The sequence below is a fragment of the Falco biarmicus genome, chromosome 7, assembly GCF_023638135.1.
Source record: "Falco biarmicus isolate bFalBia1 chromosome 7, bFalBia1.pri, whole genome shotgun sequence".
Classification (NCBI taxonomy): Eukaryota; Metazoa; Chordata; class Aves; order Falconiformes; family Falconidae; genus Falco; species Falco biarmicus.
Window position 1 is genome coordinate 22493975 of NC_079294.1, and position 26934 is coordinate 22520908.

The 26934-nt window shown below is 38.6% G+C and overlaps 1 protein-coding gene across 14 annotated transcripts in view; it reads left to right on the forward strand.

The window, feature by feature from the left end:
- The window catches only part of SIPA1L1 (signal induced proliferation associated 1 like 1), a 220868-nt gene that overhangs the window by 189808 nt on the left and 4126 nt on the right, over positions 1 to 26934 (forward strand). For 13 of the 14 annotated variants that reach the window (XM_056345567.1, XM_056345566.1, XM_056345575.1 and 10 more), the window contains 8 exons: positions 243 to 392; positions 5327 to 5451; positions 8194 to 8312; positions 10788 to 11227; positions 17017 to 17256; positions 18292 to 18457; positions 21773 to 22016; positions 24976 to 25122. In XM_056345567.1, the coding sequence (XP_056201542.1) occupies positions 243 to 392; positions 5327 to 5451; positions 8194 to 8312; positions 10788 to 11227; positions 17017 to 17256; positions 18292 to 18457; positions 21773 to 22016; positions 24976 to 25122 (1631 nt within the window). The remainder of the gene's footprint in view (positions 1 to 242; positions 393 to 5326; positions 5452 to 8193; positions 8313 to 10787; positions 11228 to 17016; positions 17257 to 18291; positions 18458 to 21772; positions 22017 to 24975; positions 25123 to 26934) is intronic. The other variant, XM_056345580.1, reaches the window with a different exon arrangement.

The window sequence follows — 26934 nt, forward strand, 5'->3', positions numbered from 1 at the left end:
TACTTCCCCAGTGTGTGCTGGGATTTTCCTCCCTCGCTTGCCTCTCTTCGTTTACTCTCCTGTATCCAGTTTTTTCTATGGTTTCCAATAGATTAAAAAAGGAAAGATGTCTGATCTTTCAACTCACTTCATTTCTACTTTCTCTATGGTGCCATGTTCTTTGGTGTGATGTCTGTCATGCTTTGCACTGTGATATTGCTGTTCAGTATTTCTGATTCGACTGGATTGTTTGCTCTGAACAGGTTGTCTCCCGGTTCTGATGTCTACATCACAGTTTCATCCATTGCCTTAGCAAGATCGCAACAGTGCCGTAATTCTCCAAGCAACTTATCATCCTCAAGTGAGACTGGCTCTGGTGGGGGCACATACAGACAAAAATCTATGCCAGAAGGGTAGGCACCAGACTTTTTTCGTATTTTTTATAGGCAGGTTTTTTGTTCTCTGTTCCACTTGTTGTAATGTATATTAAACTAAAGAAGTGCTTACACAGCCTCCTGTTAGCTGTTGTTTACACGCATTAAAGTGTTTGTTTTCAAACATCAGTCATGCTTCTCAAAAAGTCTGTTTTAAAAGCCTCTTGTTTCCACCTTCTCTTTGTGACCTAACCTCTCTCTCTGATCCTAGTCTACAGCTACTCAGGTTACTATACAAAGGGATCTTCATGTATTTAAAAATCTTCATTAAAGGTACTGGTTTAATGTTGCAGATTGCTTCATTTTGTAGGTTTAGATTCTAAAGTAAAATAAGTGATAGGTTTGGGACTTTGCAGTCTGTGCTAGTAGTTGAAGCAAAGTATTGTTGAATGCAACTAAAATTTCGGATGTATAGGCACAAAAATGCTAATTAATCCACAGCTGGCATCTTTTTCACATATTCACAGTCAACCTGTTTTAAGGTGCTGTCTTTCAGCTTCCAGAAATCCTTAAACTCTCTGAAGTGATCCAATGTAAGGGGCATCTGGCAGAGGAATAAATTAAATCCGTATCATTTTCAGAGGGCACTGAAAGGAGCAATAAATCAGGCATCTCCAAGCAGGGAAGAAAATAATTGGCAGCAGGAGAGCTGTCTACCACATTCCAAATTACTTCCTGTAGAGAAGATAAAGGGACAAAACTGCTGATAGTTCACACTACAGAGCTTCCCTCTGAAGTCGTCTTGAGTACATTGCAGGTCACTGTGTGCAATTCATTCTGGTTTGGGTCTTTTATAAAGCAGAAGTATTTTTTTCTCTATTTAAAAAATATAGATTAGTAGTAACGTTAAATACCACTGTCGGGAACTGCTTAGCACAAGGTGCTGTCTTTTGCCTATTCAGGTGCCACTAAGGGGACGCTGCTCTGTGTCAGTCCAGAGAATGCTGCTCTGAGCATGTGTTTGAACAAGTGCTGCTTCTTGCTCCAGAGCACTGAAGATTTGTCCTCCCTGTCCCCCTTGCAGCTCAGTTTGAGGTTTTCTGAAGAGGCCGTGTCTTCTCTGCTGCATACCTTCATGAAGGCTTTGATTCATGACACTCTCAGGCCTGTTCAGGTCATTATTTAAGTTTGTGCTTAAGACCTACTGACATGAGGAGATTTGCTCTAAGCCCATTAAATGTTGCTGTAAGGAAACTAAATAGAAGGGTGTCCAGGGCTGTGGAGCTGGAAGAAGCACTTAACCTCTTTATACCCTACATACTTCCTGGCTCATTTGTGCCAGCAGCACTTACGTGTTGCCTTGAATTCTGAAGAGTTTGTGCTCCCAATATGTTGTCTGCTCTTTTCCAACCATGTAATTTGCTCTGAAAAAAAGGTATTGCTGCCATGTATCTTTACACCATCACAACCATAACTGCTTGAGTAGGAAGGGGATTTCAGCCATGCTAGTGGTGGTGTTTTGTATTGGCCTCAGAGCACACTAGCACCCATCCCAACCCTGTTGCATCTTATAAGTTAATTATACACATGCCCTACAGCATTCTTTGAGCATTTTGCAAGTTCAGCAGAGATGCGTCCTAGAAACCTTGTGTACATGGTCTTTTTGGTTTTTAAGTTCTAATTCAGTGCAAGGAAACACTGTTTAAGTGGGATAATGAAAACAGTAATTAATATGAACTTTACATGTTCCTACTGGATGCCTTTTAAAAAAAGAAAACCCACTTGCTAAACTCCAATTATTTTACTATTGTGTTCTATTCTTACAGGAAAAGCACATTGCCTCCCATACTGTCCTTGTACACATGAATCGTATTTACTTGGGACTTTCCAAGCATTTTCTACCATGGTTAAATGGAAAGCATGAAAAATGCAATTATGAAGGAAACTTTCCTTTGCCTCAATAAGCAAAGTAATGTCTGTCACATTACTAAAAACCACTGCAGCTCCATGTGCATCTTCTGTTGACATTCATCTGAGAAACCAGATTAAGGGCAGCTTTGTAGCGCTGTTCAGTGAACCAGGTAGAGCTGGTCAGCATTTAACCCATGGCAAGAGGTGTTGTAGCATTCACTTGCTAAGATGGTGAATAGAAGGATGGGCTGGAGTAGGGGCCAAGGGAGTGCCATGTCCTGAATGTAGTGTTCCTGAGGTGAGGCTCCAGTGTGCGCTAGTACACCAGCCCCTGAGATTTCCCAGTGCAGGAAATCTTAACTGCTTAATTTGTGTATACATTTCTTGTTGTATGATATGGCAGATTTGGAAAGTCTGTGAAACTTGAATGACTAGAAGCCATAGGTAAGAGTCCAACCTCTGTCAGGCATTGGTAAAACCAGTAACTGCTGCCTCTTCTAGATATCCTAAAACTGGGTATAATATCCTGGTCCATATCCTAAACTGGGTATAAGCAAAAACCTCCAGATTGGTCTTGATGTATGTATGTTTCATATACTTATCCTGTGTTTACATGAAGGGATGTATATGTAATGATTGTCGAATGTAAAAATGAAATTTAAAATGCCAAAATAATTAGTTTCGTCTTACAACATAGATATTTGAACAATTTCACTGTTCTTTTAATTCAGATTGATTTCTCTTTGGAGATTATTTTTAAAATTCATTCCTACATACCCTAATGGGCTATATATTTAAGCAGCATAGAATATAGCACCACCTGCATTATTATTCTTGCTTTCAGGTAGTCCTCTTCATGTAAAAAAGGCAATCTAGATACATTTCTTGCTGTTCAATTAGTGTAGCAGTGATTTAATGAAATAATTAGAAATGTGGTGGTTTTCTGTATCTCTAATGTTGAAAAAAGATCCCACATTGTAAATAGCCAAATGCAAAATTGACTGCTTTTGTATATATGAACACTACGGGGTTTATGTAAGAGGACAAAGTTTAGAAGTAAATTATTGATGCAGTGTAACTTCATTGCACCAAAGTTTCTTTGGGTTTTGGCTTTGCCTTTTAGATACCAACTTCTAGTTATTTTATTATGAAAACATTTTCTTCCCACAATACTTTACAAGTGTGAAAAGTTTGAAAATTACCTCAGACCAGTGTTTAAAGAATCAAATCAGCTTTTGAAATGTTGTGTTTAGGTGTTTTATCTATCTGTTGAATTAATATTGAATTCACCATGTTTAATTTGGGTGTTTAAGTGAAGTCCTAGCTAGTATGTGTGAATAGAAAAAGAAAAGTGTTACTCGCTTTGTGCAATTTCACTGTACGTTGTTTGCAGTCAGAAGGCAGATAATCCCGGTTTTCTTCACTTTTTTTTTTTTTTTAATTTTTTTTATTCATCAAACTGTATGTTGGCTATACCAGAGAGTGGTGAACAAAGTAGGGTCATGTTTGGGTAAAGTTTAGGAGGCCCTAATTTCAAAATGGGACATTTTGGAGCTGTGCTGCATGTAACAGGTATATTCTGGCTGCTTGTCTTTGAGGATGGGAGTGGGATTTTGTTCTTTTAAGTCATATGATGTTTCTTTGGTAGGTTCATTTAAGCAAATGAGTACATGAACTTTCAAATGGGATAACCACACAGCTTATTCTGACAGTTGTGCGGAAGTCTGTTTTACATTGGAGGTCATGTGGGGCAGTCTGTAGCTGGTAGAGTGAGTGGGAAGTACAGTTTGGGTATTTTATTTTCTGTTACATTAGACATTTAGAGCCAGATAAACTCAATGATACATAGAGAATATATCTACTTGTAATTCTTTTGGTTGTTATTCTGTGCATGCGGAGTTTGGGAATTTTTTTTTCTTCTTCAAGGTATGTCTGATTGGAAAAAAGATCCTCAGAAATGCATTGTTCTTTGTGAATTCTTAATGATTGATCTGCTAACTCTGAACCCAACTATAATTCTTACAGACTTAACTTAGATGTAATACAGAATTATAGATTTAATTCTTACAGGCTTTTAGGCATATAAGGCATGTAGACTTTGGTATGGCACAGAGGCACTGTGTATCTCCTTTGTCATTTGATTGTTCTCCTTGAGTTTGCTGTATCTTTATTGAGCTTTCTGAAATAGATCTGACTAATCTAGCATGATTTCCAAAGTCCATTGAACTCAGTTTTCCTTCTGCTCTATATGCTTTCGTCTAAAACAATAGGTATACATGTGTCACTGCTTTCCTACAGCTGTATTTAGTTTACACCAATGAAATTATTTTATGATCAAATAACTTAATAATTTTCAGAATTCATAACACCCAGGTTTGGGGAATCCATAGCCAATACAGTCAACTTTATGAATACTTACTTAAAATATTTGGCAATGTAATATTGTCCCAAATGAATCTGTGTTGTTTGCATCTATATCTGCATCACCCAGGTGTGACCTTACTAGTCTTTTTCTTAGAACCCAGAAAGTGGCTAAGATCCATGGGATTGTCCCACCAAAACTTTCTGATGCTCACCTTCACTAGTTTGAGGTAGCGCTTGCCCAGTTAAAAGGATCCATCCTTGATATTTTTTCTTGATAAACACATCTCATTTCCCTATGTGGCTTTTATCCAAACTTTTTAAGCTTTACTCATTGTGGTCAATTTTCTATAAACAGGTAATGGTCTAGTTGCCTTTCTATGTAAATGAAAATTAATAATTTTATTTCTGGACATTTTGGTCTGTTTTTTCAATTGTGTGCACTGTAACCAGATGATCTTGATCAAAGATGCGCATAAATTAATGTGTAGTGCAATCTTATGCATTAGAAGTATTAAATGGGTCCTGAGAACTGCCACAGAAATGAATACTTTTCCATTTACAAATCCCTCAAGCAGTTGTGCTATGCATCGGTGTGCCCTGTTTGACACTAGCTTCTTAAAAGCACTCTTTTCCCCTTTTGTAATGATTTTAAATATGCATAAATCTTATCTGCTTTGTTTTTTGGGGTGTTACAACAGGTTTGGAATTAGCCGTAGATCCCCTGCTTCCATTGACAGGCAGAATACGCAATCAGATACGGGTGGTAGCGGCAAATCCACACCCAGCTGGCAAAGAAGTGAGGATAGTATCGCTGACCAGATGGGTAGGTAATTAATTTTTTTCACAATGAGCGAGTGATGCTAACCACAAGGTGACTTTGGCAATACCTCTCTGTGCTGAGAGAACCCTCTTAAGCACTGTGTTTTCAGTGTCTTTGAAAGTTAACCTTGTTCGTCAGGATGAATAATTAGGTCTGGAGCATGTACTAGCTTCTGCAGTCTGTTTCCTTGAGACCTATGAGTATCACCTGAGGAAGAACCGATTTCAGTTCTTCATTTGATTGTGGGACTAAATCTACCTTAATGCTTTTACCCTGAAACACTGTCCTTTTAGAAGCAGTTGGGTAGACACACTCATTTGTCTTGCTGTTGAGGACTTATTTGACCTCACCTACCCTCCTGAGTGGCTTGGCTTAGTTTAATTTTTGCTTAGTTTGTCTAAAGTGCTTGTGATGCTCCTTTTCAAATGGTGCTATATAAATGCAAATTCATTGTTTGATCATTAAAGCTATAAAAATACCATGTACAAAATGGAAAAAATGCAATTAAAGTTTAAATAGTGAAGTAAATCTATAGCTTGGTAATCGCCTTCCACCAGTGTATATGTTTTCATTGCACTTTGCAATTAAGCTGTCAACTGAGGGAACATATTAACTACATAAAACAGCTGGGTGCTGAGAACTTGCATTGTTAAGCCTTCATTTGAAGTTTTTGCACATAGACCTTTTGCAACAGCTATGGCTTGACTTGAGTGGACACCAATGAGATTGACGCCAATGGAAATATTCTATCTACAAACAGCACTGATCCAACATGATGACCATGGTCAAGATCACTAGCTTGGTGGTTTAACAGTTGCATATTTATTCTATTATACACATAGATCATTTTACTGCATCATAGCTTTTGTTCTGTATGACTGGACTAGTGTTGAACACAGAATAAGGTTCAGTAAGATCAGGAGTTTAGGCAAACGCCAACCTCAAGTTCTGAAGATGTACTTTGTTCATGTACCTTCACAACCTCAGTGAGCTGTGCCTTGTTATTGAAGCCATCTGTCAGTCCCTCCCTCACAACTCCCCCCATACTTCTCACTAAAAAGCTGTGATTATACTGATCTGCCATTCTCATTTTGACAGAGCGATTTTTAATTGCATATGTTTTGATACTGTGTGATGGTAATGACACATGTAGAACTGATCTTTTGCTCAGCATTACTTTTGCAGACCAACAGTTGGGTGTTGGTGCTGGCACTGAGTGGAGCTGCTAGCAAGTTCTGTTCTAAAATGTCAGGTGTCACTGTATTAGCAAAATAAATAAATAGAACCAAAAAGAAGAGGAAAAAATGTGTGGTAGAAGAGATGGCTCTGGCATTTGGCAAAGGCTGGGAAGTGCATACTGACATATAATCCCTGTATTTTATCTCTCCTGTATCGTCCTGCATTCATAGAGTCGCAGTTGGAAGCTGCATCTCTGACTGGAGACTTTATTGCCAGTCTGGTGAATCTAGGTGAAAGTTTGGTTCTATGACAAATAAGCACATTTCTACTTGGGATAATCTGTTTCAAGGTAAATAAGGCATTAGGTACAGTGAACCAACACACTCACTCCTTCCTGGCCCATCCTTCGCTACACAAGTCTTTTGTGCACCAACACTGCTTGCTACCACTTGCCAGGGGGAATCAAGTCTGATTATTTTTTTTTATTAAAAAAAAACCCAAAAACAAAACCAAAACCATTTTCATTTGTTTATAAAAAAGCTAATAATGCAGATCAAGATGAACAAACTGTGGCTGTGTTGGGGAAAGCACTGCTAATTACCATGGGTATTGTTAAGTATTGGATGTTCATAAGCACATATTCCACTTAAAAGCAGCATTTCTAGAAGTGCAGAATATTGCATAACCACAAAAGATCATGTAAAAAGTCAAACCTGAGAGATTCTTTTTAAAATACTGACCTTGGGCTCTGAGAAGGCAATTACCTGCCTGATGGGCTGTGTCTGAACACCCTGTAGACCTCCATAGTTATCTCCTGGGAAAAAACAAGTTTAATTGGAAAGAGCACTCCTGTGAGTGCCCATGTAAGATGAGTGATTTGAATTCCATTCACTTCCGTCAGGTTTAGTTTATTAAGTATTCTTTTTGTACATCTATGCAGTTTCTGCATTCACAGCCAGCAATTTTTAAGGGAATATTGCAATTTCAATGTATTTTTAATATTCTCTTCAATTAGAAAATGTTTATTTAACTCACCTTAACTTTGACAAGAAATCTGTGTAGTAGTTGTACTGGAAAAAATATGTCCATTTAAGTGATCAGTGTAGACTTTTTCTATTGTCCTGCCTTGTATAGAATACAATTTAAGGTAATGAGGATCTTCAGGGGTTTTTTAATCTCTTGTTCACAGGCAACGTGCATATAGAGATACAATGTCAATACTCTGTGGAAATGAATATTCTGCTGTTTTAATGCTTTAATACAGTGCTGTTTGAACAATGGGGGCATGATACCATTCAGGTTGTTCTAACAAAAGCCAGGATGGTGGCTGCTGGTTTTTCGTGAAGTATTACTGGCTTATGCCAGGCAGGAATGGGCCCTCACTTACTCACCTGTGTTTTGTCACAATTTGTATTTTTTTATTTGGAATGAATTTTGTATTAGGTATCTAAAGTTTTTGGCTAACAGTAGTGTTGGAAAAATCACAGTGTAAAATTAGATTACACATTTTCTTAGTTTGTTGTACTGCATATGCTCTTCAGTCCACTGTTGTATGCTGTATTACAGAACCAACATGCCATCTCCCAGCAGTATCAAAAGTACTGCCGTCCTTCAGAGAAAGCCCCAGTGGAAGACTGATGAGACAGGATCCTGTGGTTCACTTGTCTCCAAATAAGCAGGGTCATGTAAGTTACTCCGAAAAAGGGATTATTTAATGTTTTCCTTTTGTTCCACAAGCTCTTGATGATACCAAAAGTGTTGTTCAAAGTTACATTTCATGAGTGTCAGTTAAAAAAAAGAAAGAAAAAAAAAATTCCCTGCTAGAACGTGGAGGAAGCGGTAGAGCAGACTGTTGTTTCCTGAATCCTACAGAAGCTAAGGAAAGATTACTGTGCTTATTATTTACTAGTTAATAAAGTTTTGTTGCCAGTTGAACAGCAACTTCTTGTCTGTTACCTTGTGATAAGTAAGAGGATTTGTGGGAGTTTACAAAGCTATTCCTAGGCCTTACATGTGAGACTTAAAACTTTACTAATACATTTTATAATGCAACACTCAGAAGGCTGCTTCTTTGAAACAGAATAGTGATCTTACTTTTGGGTTCACATTTTCTCTATTTTCCTTGTCTAGTATAGCTATTGCTTCCTTTCCATAGCCTACCTTGCACACTGTTGGAAGACTTTGAAAGGTCTGCTGGAATTCTGCTGAAAAAAAATCTTGTTTTACTTGTATTCAAGATCTAAATGGTAAATTCTGTCTTTGTGTCTCCACAGAGTTAGATATTCACACCTTCTTTGGAGACTGTCACTTCCTGATTTACATACAGAGAGATAAGATAAATGCAGTAACGTTCATAAATTTAAAATGTCTTGCACATTAAGTCATTAAAATAAAAAAATCCTGTAATTTAAACTTTAAATTACCCAATAAGCTGTATCACTTGGTTTTTTATTCATTTGTACAGTCAGCTAAAATACAGAGTTGCGTTGTGTGATTATACTGAAAGTATTAGTTGCATGTCTTTAACTGGTTCCTGTTATTTGCTCCTGCTTGCCAGCATTCTTCTTTCAATACAATTGGCAGTGTTACTTCTAGGTTACTAATTCATAACAACACATCTCTATTTAAAAAAAAAAAAAAAAAAAACACCACAAGAAAACAAACACCAAAAAACCCCAACACCACACCTGTCTTCATATTCTTAGGAGCACAGACTAGTTATTACATTTAGATTGACCTGTTTTCATGAGATGTATTTGACCATATAATGATGTAGTACATAACTCATTAGCTTGCATGCAAAGTGCAGCACTGGAATTACTTATGCTTGCATTCTTCTCATTCAGTTGTTGTTGAAGTAAATCTTTATTATGTGGACGGATGAAGGGGAGTGAAGCAGTTCTTTATGAAAAGCAGTAACTTTAATCTGAGATAACTAAGAGTCCAGATCAACTTATTTAATATTTCTTCTGGTTTTCTTTCAGTTCTTTAATATAATACGAAACACGGATGCTGAGATTTCTTGCTCTCAGTATACATCCATTCCCTACTTACCTTCTTTTCCAGTGAAAACAGAAACAGTATCTAATATTTTGTACGTGGCTGGGATCTCTGCCCATGCCTGTTTGGTAAAACTCCAAGGATAGACAAATAGGGGAGGTGGTTCTAAGTCTCCTCTCTCCTGGGCCATCTGGTCGCCAAACAAATCCATTGCCTACTGAAAAACTGCTTCAATTCTGAATATATAGATGATCAGAACTTAGATAAATTCTGTAGATGGAAACTAAAATTAAAGAATTCAGATGGATATAAATACCCCAGAGAGGTAGGTGAGCTACTAAGCAGTGATGAGTGCATGGCAAGAAACTTGTCCTGTGATACAGTATTCCGCTAATGCCCCTTGTGGAATTGAGGGCATTCAGTTTCTTTGTAACAGCAAGTTGTAACCAAGGGCAAAGATACAAACCAGCCACGCACCGGTGTGCCTTGATGGGACCATTTAAAAGCATTGCATTAAAGCTTCCTTTCTTGCAATTCTACCTTTTGGAAAACAATTACAGATAAGTTAAGTGGCATTTCAGTGGTAGTTTGCAAAGGACACTCCTGCTGAGGGGGAAGTACATCCTGCTACAAAGGGGTAGAAAGAGCAGTGGTTATTTTGCCCTACTTTAATTATTTGATAGACAATTGGATTATTAAAATAAGGTGCACATTCTGCAGATTGGTTATGTTTCATGTCCTAAAGCATTGGAGTCTTAGAATAAGGATATTTTTATTCATAGTACTTATAAAGGAAATCAAAGTCTACGCAGCTCAGCCAATTTCTTTGGACTAGGCTGAGCAGAACTGTGCTTGAAAGGAGACAGTGTGAAGTATTTTGGGACAGAATACAAACTAACTTTCCCTGAGTAGTTAAGATATGGCTTCCAAATCCATATGAAAGCTTTTTATGAGCACACAGAACAGCCTGGGCATTGTGCTGGAATGAAATCTGTAGAGTTTATTAGTCTCCTCAATGTATCTGTCCAGTACCTCAAGGTAAAAGATCTATGGTGTAGTGGTGACTTTCATAACAGTTTATTTCCTTCTCCTCTTTATTGTCATAATTCTGAAATAAACCTACAAGTGTGGTTTTTTGGGGATTGTTGTTTCTTTTGTAGTCTGACAGCCACTACTCCAGCCATTCCAGCAGCAATACTCTCTCCAGCAATGCCTCCAGTGCTCACAGTGATGAGAAATGGTATGACAGTGGAGAGCGCACTGAATCAGAGCTGAACAGCTACAACTACCTTCAAGGGACTTCAGCTGATAGTGGCATAGACACCACTTCCTACGGACCTAGCCATGGCAGCACTGCCTCTCTGGGAGCAGCAACATCTCCCCGTACAGGGCTAACAAAGGAGAAAGTGGCACCACTGTGGCATAGCTCCAGCGAAGTGGTCTCCATTGCAGACAGGACATTAGAAAAAGAGAGCCACATGGACCGAAAGACTGAGTCTTCACTGAGCCTGGATATTCACAGCAAGAGTCAACCAGCCTCCAACCCTCTAACGAGGGAGAATAGTGCTTATAGTCTTAGTGATGCTGTCTCACATACAAGGTAATTTTCACCTCTTACGAGATTGACCCCTCCACACTCATTTTCCCGTTCTCACTCTCTAACCTGTCAAAAGTAAGAAGCAGATGTTGGAGAGTGGTTTCTACTTACGCTAACCAGTGTTTTGAAAGATCTTGCTGTGCAGAATGCTTGCAAACTAAGACCACCTTTAGTCTTTGCATCTTCTACTGCCTGTAACACTAAAAAATATCTGAGAGCGTATTCCGTACTGCTGCCACTAAACTAATGTGAAACAGACACATCTGATGCGTTCATAAGGAATATCTTGCGCAACAACTGCCATTCATATGTGGATCAGAAAGGAGTTCAGTCCATTTATCAATGTACAGTTTAATATGGGGTTCTTTTTTAGTCTTGGAAGTACACATTTCAGATGTTTTACGTTCTTTTCCCCAGTCTTTTTTCTTGGCAATCTGCTTGTAGTAAGTATGTTGAATACTGAGAGCAAGTTGCTTGAGAGTGCTAGCATGTAGATTTTCATCTCATTCTGCTGCAAGTTTGTGGGTAAGACATATTACAGTCACCTTCCCTCTCCCTCAGTTTTGCCACTTGTAAAATCAGCAATATCAATCACATATATAATGTGCTTGAACACCTCACATTGAAAATACCCACTTTACAAGTTAGTCAGGGCTGCTAAAGGCAGGAAATATTTTAGACCATTTTCCTAACCCATTTCCCAAGAAGTATTCAGTGTGCTTTTTGAAAAATACTCATACTGTGTCATACTAGCAACAAGATAAAAATCACAGCTCTTTCAAGGAAGGTGTGTGATCATCATCATTTGTTGGTCTTGTGGAGCCTGACTGTTGCATTTTTATTCTTAAGGCACCTCTGTTTTGAGTGTGCCAAAATACCTGCAGACTGGAAGTCTGAAGCCATTTTTGCCAATCTACCTTTATGCAAGGCTAGATGTTTAACAACTCGTACAGTAGCTGCAAATAGGGTGTTGTCATAGAGACTGTAATGTAGTGAAAGGCCTCCATGTACTTTGCCATGGTAATTTTGACTAAGTAGTTGAACTCTAGGTTTCTGCCTCTTTGGCCGTTTTGGCTCTAAAGCTCATATTCAGTTAGTATAAATCTCACCCAGGTCTTCAACACCAGTGTTTCTAGTAGCTATGCATACATGAAGGACGTGAGGAAGTTTGCAGAAAACACTATGCAGAGGGATTTACTTAAATTTTGGGCAATATTAACGTGCCCCTTTCTTGGAGGTAAGAATCTATATGCTGGTTATCTACAGTTTCATACCTTCTATTTTAAGACAAGCATGTTTATATGCATTTTTTATGGTCATTATAATTTACCACATGCCTTGTAGTAGCTGTCTGAACATAACTAGCAGTAGCATTAAATGTGAGATTTTTGTACAAAATGCTAATAAGAATAAAGTTCTCGGTATCATTTCCATTTGGAAGGATTTTTTCAGAAGCAATTCATAGAAACCTGGAAAACTTATCTGTAACTCTGAGAAGCTTTATTGTAAAGGTGTGCCTAATAGGAATGGTGTCTTCATACATCTGAGGTTCTGGTTTCTTCTCTTCTGAACACCAAACAGTATTAGCTCAGTAGAAGAGCTCAGAAAATTTAGTAGAAAGAAACATATCTTTGCAGGGCGGGCAGGCATACCATGACAGCTCTTATCTTTGTCTTCCGTGGATATGCTTTGCAACTTGATTGCAAACTTAAGTCTAGGATGTTGTCTCATTTAATAGCATGGTGTCTCCAAACATGGTATTTTCTCTGGTGATTTGGATTAATTTACATGATGTTTCTCTGGTGATATTGAAATGGCTCTCTACGTATTTTATTTTTTTTTAGGTCTGTTACTGAAATGTTCAAATTTAGGTTCCCTAGACTTTATGCTAGAAAAAACGGGGGGGGGGGGGGGGGAAGGGGAGGGGGCAGTGGTGTTACAGTTTCATTTAAAAATCAGATGTTAACAGTGCAGCTTTTGTAAAATGCAGCAATTTGTAAAACACAGGGGGTATAATAGTTGAGAAATACTGCAGTCTTTGTACCCACATTGTTTATTTTGGTGGAGAAAAAACAGGCTGACTTGTGTTCCTTGTTTATTATTTCTTATTTTTGAAGACTAGGACATGTTTGATGCCTCACAATAAAGCAAAGGCACAGTCTGGGCTAAAAGGCTTTCATTTTGTTTCTCATGGCATCCTCAGTTGGTGGTTGCACACTGAACAGCAGCACTGACCTGAGGAAACCCTAGGTCCAGCTCTTTGCTCCCAACTCTCCCATAGCTCTTTCTGTGGAGGCACAACAGTTGGAGCTGGAGGCTTGTGAAACCGGTGCTTCCAAAATGTAACCACAACTGCCTGCTGCAAGGAGGTGAAGGAAGAAAGACTAAAGGATTATTCTGAACAGGCTACTTTTCATGAGAAATGAACAGCTTAATTGGTGTGTTTCTCTATCAGTTTCTAAATTGTTACCCTTTGTTGCTTCTCACTGGTTTTACATTTTGCCTGGGGATGCCAGAATGTCTGTAACGTCTCTAGCGTTGGGTTTCTGAGCAAGAAGAAAAGGAATTTGGCCCTAAAAAGAACTCCGTGACAAAAGAAAAGAAAATAACCACAAATTAGAGTGTTTGTGTCTGTAGAAGACAGGAGTGATAATTAGTGTTCAGATCATTTGATGGTGCATAAAAGAACTTGTACCTGAGAATTGGTGGCAAAATGTAAATTATAGTGATTAACTTTTACAGCAGAGCTTCTGGCTGGGTTTTATTTTTCTTCTCCACCTCCATTCCCAAAGTCCTTCCTGATGATTGTGCAGATTTCTCATAGCATCCCAGGAGAATTGCATTATGTAGGCCAGTAATTATACAGATTCATTATAGCTGAATGTCATTAAATGAAGCCATATGTGCTGATGGCATGAATTCCCTCAGAAAAAAATAAAATCAAACTTTCATTTCCACCTAAATGATACAGTTTCTTATGGTCCTCTCACCAAAACTAAAAGGAAAACCATGGCTATTTCTAATTAAGTATCTTTTTCATTACTTCTGATAGTTTTAAGATACTAAAAATATTATTTAGTGATTGTGGAATGCTTTTATGAATGGCTCATCTGCAATTCTTGCAGACTGCCATGTACTATTTGAGTTTTTCCTTAATCTAGTCCTTGATGTCTCAGTAATTGAGGTGGGAGGTGGGGGAGCAACAGTGGCCATCTCTGTGTCCTGAGAATATGAGGACTGAATTTCTTCCAGATATAATCAAGCTGGTCCAAGTGTCTATTACAGTATGAGGAACCCTCTGCATGCTTCCTGGTGTCGAATACTCTTAATAACTTCCCATCACTACCATAGTGCTCCAGCTCAGATTTAGTTTTTCTAAAGTTTATCAAAGCTTTTTGCTCTCCCAATACATTCTCAATCAACAAGTGTGAGTCTTTGTCAGTATCCTGTTGGCCTGCCTGTGTTTACTTGTAGGGTGAAAAGCCAGTTCTGTGCATAGTCCCTGGAGTATTCTCCCAAAACACTATATTGTAAAACCACAGCTCAAAACATGCAATACACTTTAAAGAAAAGGCTATTTAAAAAGGGATGCTAGTTTCTTGCTTATTTGCCAGGCTGATCTTGGCACCTATTCTATGAGATATATGCATTTTATAAATAAATTTTATGTAGAGCACACTGAACATCACTGTTTACCTTCTTTGCCTAGTAATATTAAGGATCAACACTACCAGCCTATCTAGGAGTTGTTATTGGATTTTATCAAGAAATGTTTTCTCACAGGCACTTCCTTGACAACTACCTGATGGATTAAACAATTCTGAAATGTGATCCGAACTTTCCTTTTCCTTCACTGAAGTAAAAGACTTCTCTACTACTTGAGTGTATTTAGAAGGAAGTAAAAGCATGGCGGGGAAGGAGATAGCCCCATACGTTTTCTTTAAAGATCTGCATCTTCCCTGCATGTTGATGGTTTAATTTTGTGGTCGTGCCTCACAGATGGGCTGGTTTACTTAGCATGTGTAGTGTAGGAGCTTTCTTGCAGTATTGAAAAAGAAGAGACAAGGGGGAAAGAAGAGAAATTTACTGCCTCTCCTCCTAGCTCTTATTTTTCTCTGCTTTCGTGCTATAAATTATGTTTACTTAGATCTGTTACAAATACAAAGGTTGTGATGTGCAGTGCCAAATATATGGGCTTGATGGACAGGAAAAGCATCTTCCTATATTTTCCCAGTCTCCCATCTTTTGTATATGCCTTTCAAATGTACAGATGGAGGGAAGAAAAAAAATAATCTATAGTATGAAATCATGGGGAGATGTATCTTGCCCCTGATGTGAGGGACTTTGCAGCCATCCCCACGTACATTAGATGGGAGCATGGTTGCAGCAGCCACTGCTGTTTGAGGTGGGAAGACTACAATGCACTCACTCCTCATTAAATCCACAGCACTTAACTGTTGGAGCTCACAGTGCCTAACCTGAACCATATGAAAAAGGAACATAGTTGAAGGTGATTTTTTAGACTCCCATCTGTTGTCAATGGAGAGAGGAGAAACTCCAAAGCATGCATTCCTCCTGGGTATCTGAGACTCTTAATTTAAGATGAGGAGAATCACCTCCTAAGGATATTTTTCCATTGACTACAGCAGAAGCCAGACAAGTGGCATAGATTAGATAAATTACTTCTGTAAAGCTAAATGTAGTTGAGATTGTTTTCCCAGGTGGCAACTTAAATTTAACCTTAAATTCTTTTGTTTGTTTTAGTAAGAGATGTGAAAATGCATTGTTTTATCAAGATATGAAAAGTGGTGAAGAATTTTCTGTTAAGCTTATGAAAGAAGAAATTATTCAATGACTTTATTCAGCCTTCCAGCTAATTTTTATTTCTCAGTCAGAAACTGTTCTTTACCACAGGGCCATCTGTTTCAAATTCCTTCCTTGCAGTGATGGCTACAGGGATGAAAATGTGGCGAAGTTGTGTAGAGCGCTGATAGAAAACTGGTATTCAAATATATAATGCTATTTCATTAGTAAGGCCGTACACAAAGTTTTCCTGTAACTGTGCTTAGAAATGCCTGACCTTTTAAGGTTGTTTTATAGTAAATATTGTCTTAAGCCCTAGTGCTTCTGATATAATACAAGTTGCATCGGATGAGAATATCAGCATAACTAAAGAGTAGCTCCCAACTAAAGCTCCCCCTCCTCCTTCCAACAATAAGCTGCAGTTGGCCATCCCAGCTCTTTTCTGTCTATAGACAAATAGTGATATACATTAAATACCTGCCAAAACTTATCAATTTAACAGTCTTTTTTTTTTCAAATGGCAACAGCTTTTCAGGCAAAATCCAGGAAGCCCTCTTTTGAAAGATATCTGTGTTTCTTTAGTTAGTTGTAAGTCTTAGAGATGTTTCCTGTTAAGTTCCTTCAGAATCTGTTTTCTTCCACAGCCAGGAATTCCAGCAAGAAATTGGACTTAGGTTCTTTTCTGCTAATTCAGCTGCAATCTCTTGTATTACTTTTAAGCTGTCTAATGGCAGTGAACCCATTTGTGAAGGGGGAACGAGGAGACTGTGGTATATTGTATCCTTAGACATTGCATACAAAATTTTTCATTACTACGTGAGATGTTTTTAATGAAACATTGGTGGAATGCCCTTAAGAGCAAACTGGTTTTGCTACTCACTATTGATAGGAGTAACATCTTGTGCCCAGACTTCTGCTTGAAAAATAGTTAAACAAGATGCATATGTACACATTTGAGACAAATTCTGTCTTTATTGTTTTTCTTCTAGTACCGTGAGTTCACGACACTCTGCCAGCCCGGTCGTTTTCACCAGTGCCAGAAGCTCACCCAAAGAAGAGCTTCATTCTGCTACTTCTCCCCAGCTTGCACCTTCTTTCTCCTCCTCCTCTTCCTCCACTTCTGGTCCTAGGACTTTCTACCCTCGCCAGGGTGCTACTAGCAAGTATCTGATCGGATGGAAAAAGCCAGAAGGGACAATAAACTCAGTGGGGTTTATGGATTCAAGAAAGTAAGACTGTTTTTTGGTTCTCTTGTCTGCTTTAATTGTAAAGAAGTGTTGAGATCTGTGACACTTCTCTGTGTGGAAGAGCTCAAGACTTTAATAGAACACTTAGTCTTCTGTAAAGCTTAATCTCTAATCTAGAGTTCTGCAGTTAATCTTAAATATTTGATAGTTTGCTAATCTCATTCCCTGTTAACTTGTAAAAAAATTTTTTTTTTATCATTTCTAGAGAGCTATGTGGATTTCAGTCCTATTAAAGCTTACCTTTCCTTAGGATTTCTTAAAGGTGACTCAGAGTGCTATTTGAGCAAATATTAAAAATCCTCAACATAGAGCCCGAGTTTTCTTTAAGCCCCTCATCCATGTAGTAGGACTGTGCCTGCTATGCATTAGCTCTGTGGCACTCTGTGGTGCCTTGTTAAGGTTGCTGCCAGTATCCAGTCTAACTGGCTTAAAGCAAGCCAAGATCTCTCTGCATTAACTATATGCAACCATCTCTTTCAGAAATTGGGAAACAACAGTGAAAATATTGTTTCTTTAAGGCTAGTATGACTTGGAAACCGAGTGGTTCAGAAAGCTCATTTCAAAGTAATTTATTCAACCCTTCTTGAGTTTTATATAATATTTTCTATATTGCTGTCAAAAGGAGATGATGAAACTTTGTGATAACTGCATTATAAAAAGCAGTGAGAAGATTAAAGAAACTTGATGACTTGCTGCTTTTGGGCTCATTGAAGACATTTGTAGTTTTTATGTTGTAGAGAATGCATGTTATTTTAACAGATTGAGTCCCTTATTGTAAAACTGTATTATGATAACTTTTAAGTGTATTGCTACGTGATGTTTTTAAACAAGTTTATTGCTTCAACAGGTATTCATTAAGATGAGGCTGTGCTGTATTACTGAAACTCCTTCCCTCCTCTGTGTCCCCTACCTAGTTTTTTTTTCTTTGAAAATCTTGAGGTTGCTATAATTTGTTTCATTCATACCTCCTGCCCCAGGGCTTTGAGACCTGAATGTGTCTCTTCCATTTCGTTTAAGACGTCACCAGAGTGATGGCAATGAAATGGCCCACCCTCGGCTGCGTGCTTCAGCAAGAGATCTACGAGCATCACCGAAACGAGCATCCAAGTCCACCGTTGAAGAAGAGCTGAAGAAATTGATAGATCTTGATAGCCCAACACCTGAATCCCAGAAGAATTTTAAGGTATGTTAGAGAGCATGTCATTTGGCTATCTCTTGTCACGGTTAAGTGAAATCTGAGAATACCTGAAGAGTAATGCACAGGTCCTCTTCTGATCTAAGTCATGATTCTGTTGTTACAAAATAGAAATGTGTAAAGTTACACTTCATAAGAATTTGATGATTGAGTGCATTGCTGCCTAGGTGTATCAACTAACAGAGCAAGTGCTTCACAATTCAGAAAAGATGAAGGCCATGAAGCATTTAAGATTTCTGTGTAGAAAAATCTGAGTGCTTTCAAAGCAGTCAAAGCTGAAGCATTCATTCACACAGAGCTTACTCAGTTGGACTTTGTATTGGACTCAAGTTTCTCAGATAGGATCGTTTCTGTTCTCACCCATAACAGGAAAAGAAAGTGCAAGGCATTCTGCAATTCTCATCGTGGACAGAAAGTCATCCATTTGTCACAAACTCATCTATTAGAGAAATACATGTGGGGAACAGTTTCATTACTACAATCACTGCAGTATTATTACAGTTTTATGTGCAAATTTAAAGAGACTAGTATGCCAAACTGAAAAGAACATTTAGGACTGCTAGCTCATGGAAAATCCTGTAGTGTTGCCTTACGCATTTGAATTGTACTTCTCTGCATCACCAGACAGTGACTTATTGACAGTATTGAAACTCCTTGCAAAAAGCCTACTTTTATGCCAGTCTAATCCTGTTACTGCACATGGACCAAGAATGTTCCCTGAACTTAAGTGAATATTTATACAGAATAAATATGCAGAAACATTTCTAGATGTGTTTCAAAATGTGTATAAAAGCACAAAAATGCATATATTTGATTTCTAAAATCCATCATTTTGAAGAGAAAAGTCTTTATTTCTCCAGCCTCAACTGTTAAAGTCAGTGTTTAACAGCTCAGGCTCATCACCTAGAGCTCAAATGGTTTCCACAACAACAATGGAGAAGAGAGCGCTGCGACTTCTGTCTTTTGCTTGTAAACCCAAAGTGGCTTATTAAAACTTGTGCGTGCTAAAACTTCCATGCACAGATTATCTCAGATGTTAACTTTGAGGCTGAAGAAAAAAAGCCCTTGTCAATGGCAAGATACATTTTCCTTTGGTTTATGGTAGTTCTGAGAGGCGTGCCACATGGGTGATGTGAGCATCTCCTGTTGCCTGGTTTGAGCAAGGGGATTGTTCTCGTTTTAAGAAATTCCATTCAGTTTAAAGAGGTGACCTGAAGACCATGTTGTGTTCCCAAATTTGTTTTTCCGCTTTGGAGTTAGTGAATCAGTTCTTACCCTGATCTTCTTTTCTTGGTGACTGTAACAAGTATATTAACTCAGGTTATTCTTTTGATAAATCTCAGCAGTTAATAAAATTCTGCCACACCAATAAATTAAATCTTTTCCATTTTAAAAGTAACTGTCATTTCTGCCCACTGCATGATTTATATTTCATCTTACAAAAAATTGCTCTTGCAGCATAACTTTTTTTTTAACTGTCAAGAAAAGAAAAGGAATGACAATGGCCTTCATTAGTTCACTGCACAAAGACCAAAAATCCTCCTCCTTCTTGCCTGTTGGCTGCCAAAGCCTTTGTTTGCTAGTAGAATTTGTTCTAGACTGTGATTTGTCTAGCGTGTCTTTTTATTATCTTCCCAGCCTTATTTATCTTCTTACCTGCTAGTTATGCATTGTATCTTCTCAGTCAAGCCACCCTTCTTTTTCTCTTCCCTCTGCTCTTATCAGAAGACAACTGCTACTTGTATTACCTCTGTTGTAGCTCCATCAGATGTTCATATCTGTGCAACCTTTTAATCTCAACATCTGATATTAAATGGTGGTTCCAGCTCCTAATTCTTTAACACTAAGTGAACTGTACCACCCTTGAGTAAATGCTGCTTGGCTTAGCAGTTTTCTTTTCCTTCGCTACTTCAGGACAAGTACTGGGAGATTTCACTGGATCGTAACGTGAACCTGCTGAGTGAGGTTTTAAATTTCAGAATAAAAAAGCGGCTTGATCCTTAATGCAGCGTAGTGACAACTGTGTGCCAGAAGTTGTCATTTCTGTAGCATTAACTGTATATGCAAGGTGCATACTGTGATGGGCATGTCCTGAGGGAGGCAACGCAGAACAGAGAATTTGACGTAATAGAAAGTTAGCAATGGGATGTGGCTTCTCTTTCCTTCCTTGTCTTTTGATGATAGCAGGTTTTGGCAGTAATTTTAATCGCTTCTGATATTTAATCATAAAATCAAAACACACAGTAGTTTCTTAATATTAAATTTTGTAACATTTTGGACAACAACAAAAAAATCTGGCAGATTGCCTTCCACTATATACAGTACCAATAGTCCCTCCTCCATGCTCTTCTCCCACCTTGTGGTGTAGGATTTTGGTCACAGGAGTAGAGTACTGTCTGTTTAAACCTCCCTCCCTTTCTGAGAAAAGAGAACTATTTTCATGTGCAAATGAGCAACTCTTTATGATGTTTAATCACTCCTTCCAGAAATCACAGTATCTCCTTTTTTGTTTGAAATTGCTTACAGAGCAAATGAGGGTGGTGAGGTCTTACTTTGTTTGCCATTTCTCCATTAAAGCCTTTGGACGAAATTTAAACCAAACCACAAAGAAATGTTATGTCTTAGAGATAGTTATGTTGCTACAAGTTTCATGAAAATCAGTGTCTCCACTGGTGGGAATGGTTACACCTTTGATAGCAGCTCACTGGCACTAGCCAGGAGTGTGTAACTGCAGGCTAACCACCAGAGCATTGCTTTCTCCTGTGTGGAGCATGGAGGAAGCTGGGATGATGGTGGGGTAAGACTCAAGTTCTCTTACTCATGGGACTATGTAATTAATTTTGATTCAAATCCTTCTGAAGGATCAAAGCAGTGGTGGGCGTTCCCAGTTGTTCAGTAATATGACACTTCTAATTAGTTGGCATTTGCTGATGCTCTGCCTGCAGGAAGGCGGCCCCCTCCCCAGGCACAAGGGAGAACTCTGGTTTATGCAGCAGTCTGTTTCTGTAAACATTCTCTCTGCTACACGTCAGCTCTAAAATCTGCGAGGGCTGCCTGAGATTTCCACTTCAGGAGAAGTTTGAAGGATATCTAAAAGGTAGAATGGGATATAGGCTAAAAAAAAAGACTTAACATGTTATATAGTTACAATCTTCTTCAAAGCAGATTCCTTTAGTTTTTTCCTATCCGCTGTGAAATAATACTGTCTTAAAGTTTTTAAAAAAAATATTTCAACAGAATTCAGAAGTTTCTTTATTGATTTTTTTTTCTCGTTTCTTTTTATATGTTTTTATGAATGTATAGTCACACACTCTGTCCTGTCAGTCTCCCTTTCCCAGCACTCCTACCACAAGGCGTGCCTTGCAAAGGACTTTGTCAGATGAGAGTATATACAGTGGTCAAAGGGACCACTTCTTCGCCTCACGGGCCTCACTCTTGGACCAAGCCATGCCAAACGATGTACTGTTCACCAGCACGTACCCTTCTCTCCCAAAGTCGCTGCCGTTACGGAGACCATCATATACTTTGGGAATGAAATCACTACATGGTAAGTGTATTTCCCTTTTTTCTACTTTCAAAGCAATTGTTTGTGAAGGATGTTAAGGGAAAATGTTTGTTACAGCAATCAGTACTTCCATCTTGATTTTGCTAAAATGGGGAGAGCCAAGTCACATGCCTGAAAATATAAAATAGGACAGGAATTTATTTTTTCCTCAATTCAGTGGATGTAAGACTGCATGACTGGTCATGCAGCAACCTTGTGGAGGGAGCACAAAAATCTGCCTCATTGGCTGTAAGTTTTCACCACTTCTCCCAGGAGTCATCTAGACTAATTGGACCAATAGGCAAATAATTTATGCCTGGTTATCCAGCAATGACAACTCCAGGTGTCAGTTCCTTTAGTGTGGGATTATAGGACCAAAATACTATTAGGGAAATAATGATATAAAAGCAGATAAATACTAGTGGACCTTTGGATGTACATCTACATCAGATACAGCTTTTATTACATCAGATTTTTTTTTAATTCAGTTCCCTACCCTATTCATATTACAGGACTTGAGTTAACTTATTTTAGTCACACATCAACAGCTAACGAGACAAAGTTACTTGGTAAACTGCTGCCAAAAATGTACTCTGCTTCCCCCCATTAGTTCACTGAAAAGTCACAGTGGGATTATCTTAGGGGTTGTGTGTTGCTGCATGTGAATGTCTCAGCTGGTGAGAAAGGGAATTTTCACAGGTTCCCACTGTACCTCATAACTAAATGTGTACTAAATGTGTTTTCCAGAAATAGAGGTAGATCTCACAGTGTAGGATTCTGCAATGTTTTCTGAAGAAGTACGTATCTGCTCTGATTTATTCATGTTTTAATATGTTCCAAGAGGAAAATGCAAGGCTATCAATAGGTTCTATTCACTATAGTGGGCCCTAAGCACAGTCTTTATTTAGATACACAGTATACATTTGACAGCAAAGGCTGCTGAAGAAATCTATTTTAAATTCTTTTCATCTGTCTGTGATCACCAGGCAGTTTGCAGTGTTGAACCTGACATTTTCATGAGTTGTTTCTGTATGACATGTTTCTTGTGTAAGAGTTAGGAAGCTGAGCTGTCTTCGCTTTGCTTTGTATATGCACTGAAATAACCTTGCAGACTTGGTTACACTTGTAACTGGCTCGTGGATTTGGCTTCTGAGGACTGGGGGTCAGAAGATTCATGATACTATCTGAGTAGAAGTGGAAAGCGGCACTTGGTCTCTTATCATTTAGATGCCTGTATTTTCTGAAAAGAAAACCACAAAACCCTCTTTCGCTGTCATGTTCTCTTCCACAGCAACCTGATTACTCCTCCTAGCACATAAGAGGACTATTTGAGTGGCACATGAATTGTCACCCACACACTTGCCTTTGCTGAGAGAAGGATTAAGTAGAGCTGAATATTTAATACCACAAGTATTTGTTGGCTTCCAGCTATTCAGAATTTTTTTTTAATTTCAAAGACCTTAATAATGAAGAACAGGCATTCCAGAGCACCTTCATTTGTTTTGAAGAGGGAAAACAGCTGAAAATACTGTTCTTTATTCATCTGTCTTAATTAACAACCCAACTCACACTCTTAAAACAGGTATTTTTCAAGTGTTTAGGATTTTTGCCTAATTCTTTGTATCTTTTCACTAATTTTCACTAAGTATTTTCATGTTAAGAACTTCCCAAATAACTGCCCTGTTTTGGGAAGATAGTACAAGAGTCCTCAGTATTAATGTTGATCTGAACTTACATTTATAAAAAGTAAACACACACAGAGACAAAAAAAAATATCAAGATTTTTGAGCAAAGTGAATGCAGTGTAGTTTTTCAGGTCATTGTTTTCCAGGAAGCAATATTATTTAGCTGAAGTTACTCAAAAGTTATTTTAGTTATTGAAGTTACTATCAAAAAAAAAAAAAGGCAGGGGGAGAGGGCAAAAATAAGCAACATGAGTGGCTTTTGTCTTCCAATAGCCTTCTATCCTGGCCACCATGATGTCTTTTTGCTCTCTCTGCTCCAAACAGATTCTTCACTATAACCTCTTCACCCAGTCGATCTCCTCACCCCTACATCTCTGATGCTTCTAGTGCCACTTAAAATTTTTTTAAAACTTCCTTTATGCCCTGACAGAGGGCATGAGGAAGCAAGTCATTGCTGCTTCTGAGCTTACACATGTACTGTCTGATGAGGCATTGCATATTTTTTATTGTCCAGACAGTAAACTGAAATAAAGCAGATAATCATTGGTTCGCAGTTTGGTCTTTCTCTAATCAGTGGCAATAATTCCAGTGTTTCACTTTGGTAGGCACCAGTTTGCACAAAATATACAGGGACTTCATATCCTTCTTTCAAGCTTGCCACTGTTTTTTCCGTAGCAGGCCATGTACCAACTTACAGGCAGGTGTGGGTATTTTTCAGTAAAGTTCAAGAGGTTTCTCTAAACTGCTGAGAAATGTGCAATACTTCGGAAGTAATTTTTAAGGGTTTTCTTATTCTGATTCATCTGGGTAGGTCTAAGTCTGCTCCCATTGGTTTACAAGATTGTAAAGAGAGGAGGAAAGGAAGCTCACAATAATATATTTTTACAGGAGGAATTAAGTGCCAGGGAGTGGAGAAACCCCAGCAAACTTCAGAGCCCTCCAAAGTATTTTCAGCTTGTGCAGAGGCAGGAATCATTGGGCAAAAGAGTACTGCCCCCAACCCCGGTGCTGGCCGGGGAGGCAGAGATTGGCTTTTGAAGTGCTAAGCTGCAAAAATTCAGGCAGGTTAGAAAGGAGTTGAATGTCCTGGTGAGAAGCAGTCTCAGAAAACTGGCTTGTAACATGCTGTCGACTACGGCTGATCAAACATTCTGCTGAGTTCTGGTTCCAGCAGTGCTGTCCCAGAAAAATGAAAAATAGGGATGCATTAGTATTAAGAAAGGAATTTTGGCGGTTTTTTTTAATGGAGTTTATAATCTGTTCTGCATTTACTCTAGGGGAATTTTCTGCCTCAGACAGTTCTCTCACAGATATCCAGGAGCAAAGACGGCAGCCCATGCCGGACCCTGGTCTTATGCCATTGCCTGATTCTGCCTCTGATCTGGACTGGTCAAACTTGGTAGATGCTGCCAAAGCCTTTGAAGGTAAGTTTTCAGAATATCACACTTAAAAAGCTGGTCTTCAAGCATGCTTTATTAAGGAGGGTTTTGGGGTTTTGTTTTGTTTTTTTAATCTTGACTCTTGCTTTTGTTGTTTTTATGGTTTCTGCTTAGTCGAAGCTTAAGCTCATTTAAAATAGCAACTCAAGTCTTAACAGCCTAAAAATTTGTATGTAGTACTCAGGTACCATTTCTTCATGCTGGAATTCCTCTGTGCTGTGGGTTTGCCAAATCTCTCTGAAACTGGCTACATCTCATTTCACATAGAGCAGTTGCAGGCATCACAGCTACGGTGGAAAAGGAGTCTGGCACAGAAGTGTAAAAGTCAAATAGCAGGGGAAAAGCATATGAGCACACTAATGATTGCTTGCTTACTGCACTAGCAAGAAGTTTATGTAGCACAGCTGAAGTGCGCTGCCAAGGTAATTTGGGAAATATGCTTTGTTGGTATATACTTTTCCATTGCAGTTATTCCCTCTACATACTCTTGAATACATAGACTTGCACATAAGCGTCGTTTCATCCTATGGCACTTTCCATCTCCTTGACACTTAGTAAACTGAAGAGAACTGTAAGCTGTGTAGATGTATTTGAATTTAAAATTAAATACGCTTCAGCCCAAAGGGAGTTTACCTTACAGTTACTGCAACCCGATGGAAAAATCTTCTAGATGCATTAAATAAAAGTGCTTTTTCCTAATCTCTGCATAAATGCTGTCCCACCTTCATGAAAGCGTTTTCACTAATCCTGAATCTTTTAGATACTATTCTGCATGGTTGGAGAAGGCTGTGAAGTAACTTGCTTTCTTGGCTGTTCCCTGGTAGTAGCCATATACATTAAGACAGTGCATGTCTAAGTTCTGGTGTTCAAGATGTATATGTGTGCTCTGCTCTGTTGCCGTAGGAGTTGTAGGATCAGCATGATTCATGTTTCTGCTGCATAGTTTTGGGAAAGAATATTCAAAGTAAGCCTTAGTCCTCAAGAGGAGATGAATTTGTAGTGATGTCTTTGTCACCACCACATAGGGATGAAACCCAGGTTTTAATGCATTTCACTGTGGTTGGCAATTTCTATTTAAAAGATCCCTTTTATTGACTGTGCTCATTAACCTGAATCCCTCACTTTTGTAGGCCACAAACTCGCTTGTGCTTCTCTTTAGAAGTGTGAACAAAGTCAGTGTGGTGAAGATAATAAACTGACAGCTCAGATGAAGAAAAGTTGGGGTAATGTGTTGGCTGGCAGCTTCGTCTCACCACTGTAAAATACAGTGAGATTTGACTTGGAGAGGGAACAGCTGTCTGATGTCAATGTCTCTAGTCTCTGCTAGGTGCCAGTAGGGATTGACAAGTACCAAGCAGCCTAAATTCTGATCTGTGCTTCTGGACACCTCTCTTCTGCATCGTTGATTGGTGTCTTCACCTGCAAGCACCTGAAGTTACAAATACTGATACCTGCAACCAATGAAACAAAAGCTGCCTGGATCCATGAGCTACATCAACCTTCAGTATTTTCATTCAAAGGAAAAAAGGGAAGAGCGGGAAAAATTCTATCCAATACCAAGGCATGTTAATTTTAGCCTTGTTGAAAGCACAGAATAAAAATCTGCCAAGCAGAAAAAGATGATACTGTTCTATTTCCAGTGAGAGGCCAGCAGCTGCTAAGGGAGAGAGATTATTAAACTAAAAAGTGCTTTTGTTACTGTTTGTGCTAGGAAACTCCAGAGGTATGGGCAGTTGGTAGTTTGCAGTCACACCTACATGATAGTGATTTAGAGATGTGTTAAAACATCTGAGCAGT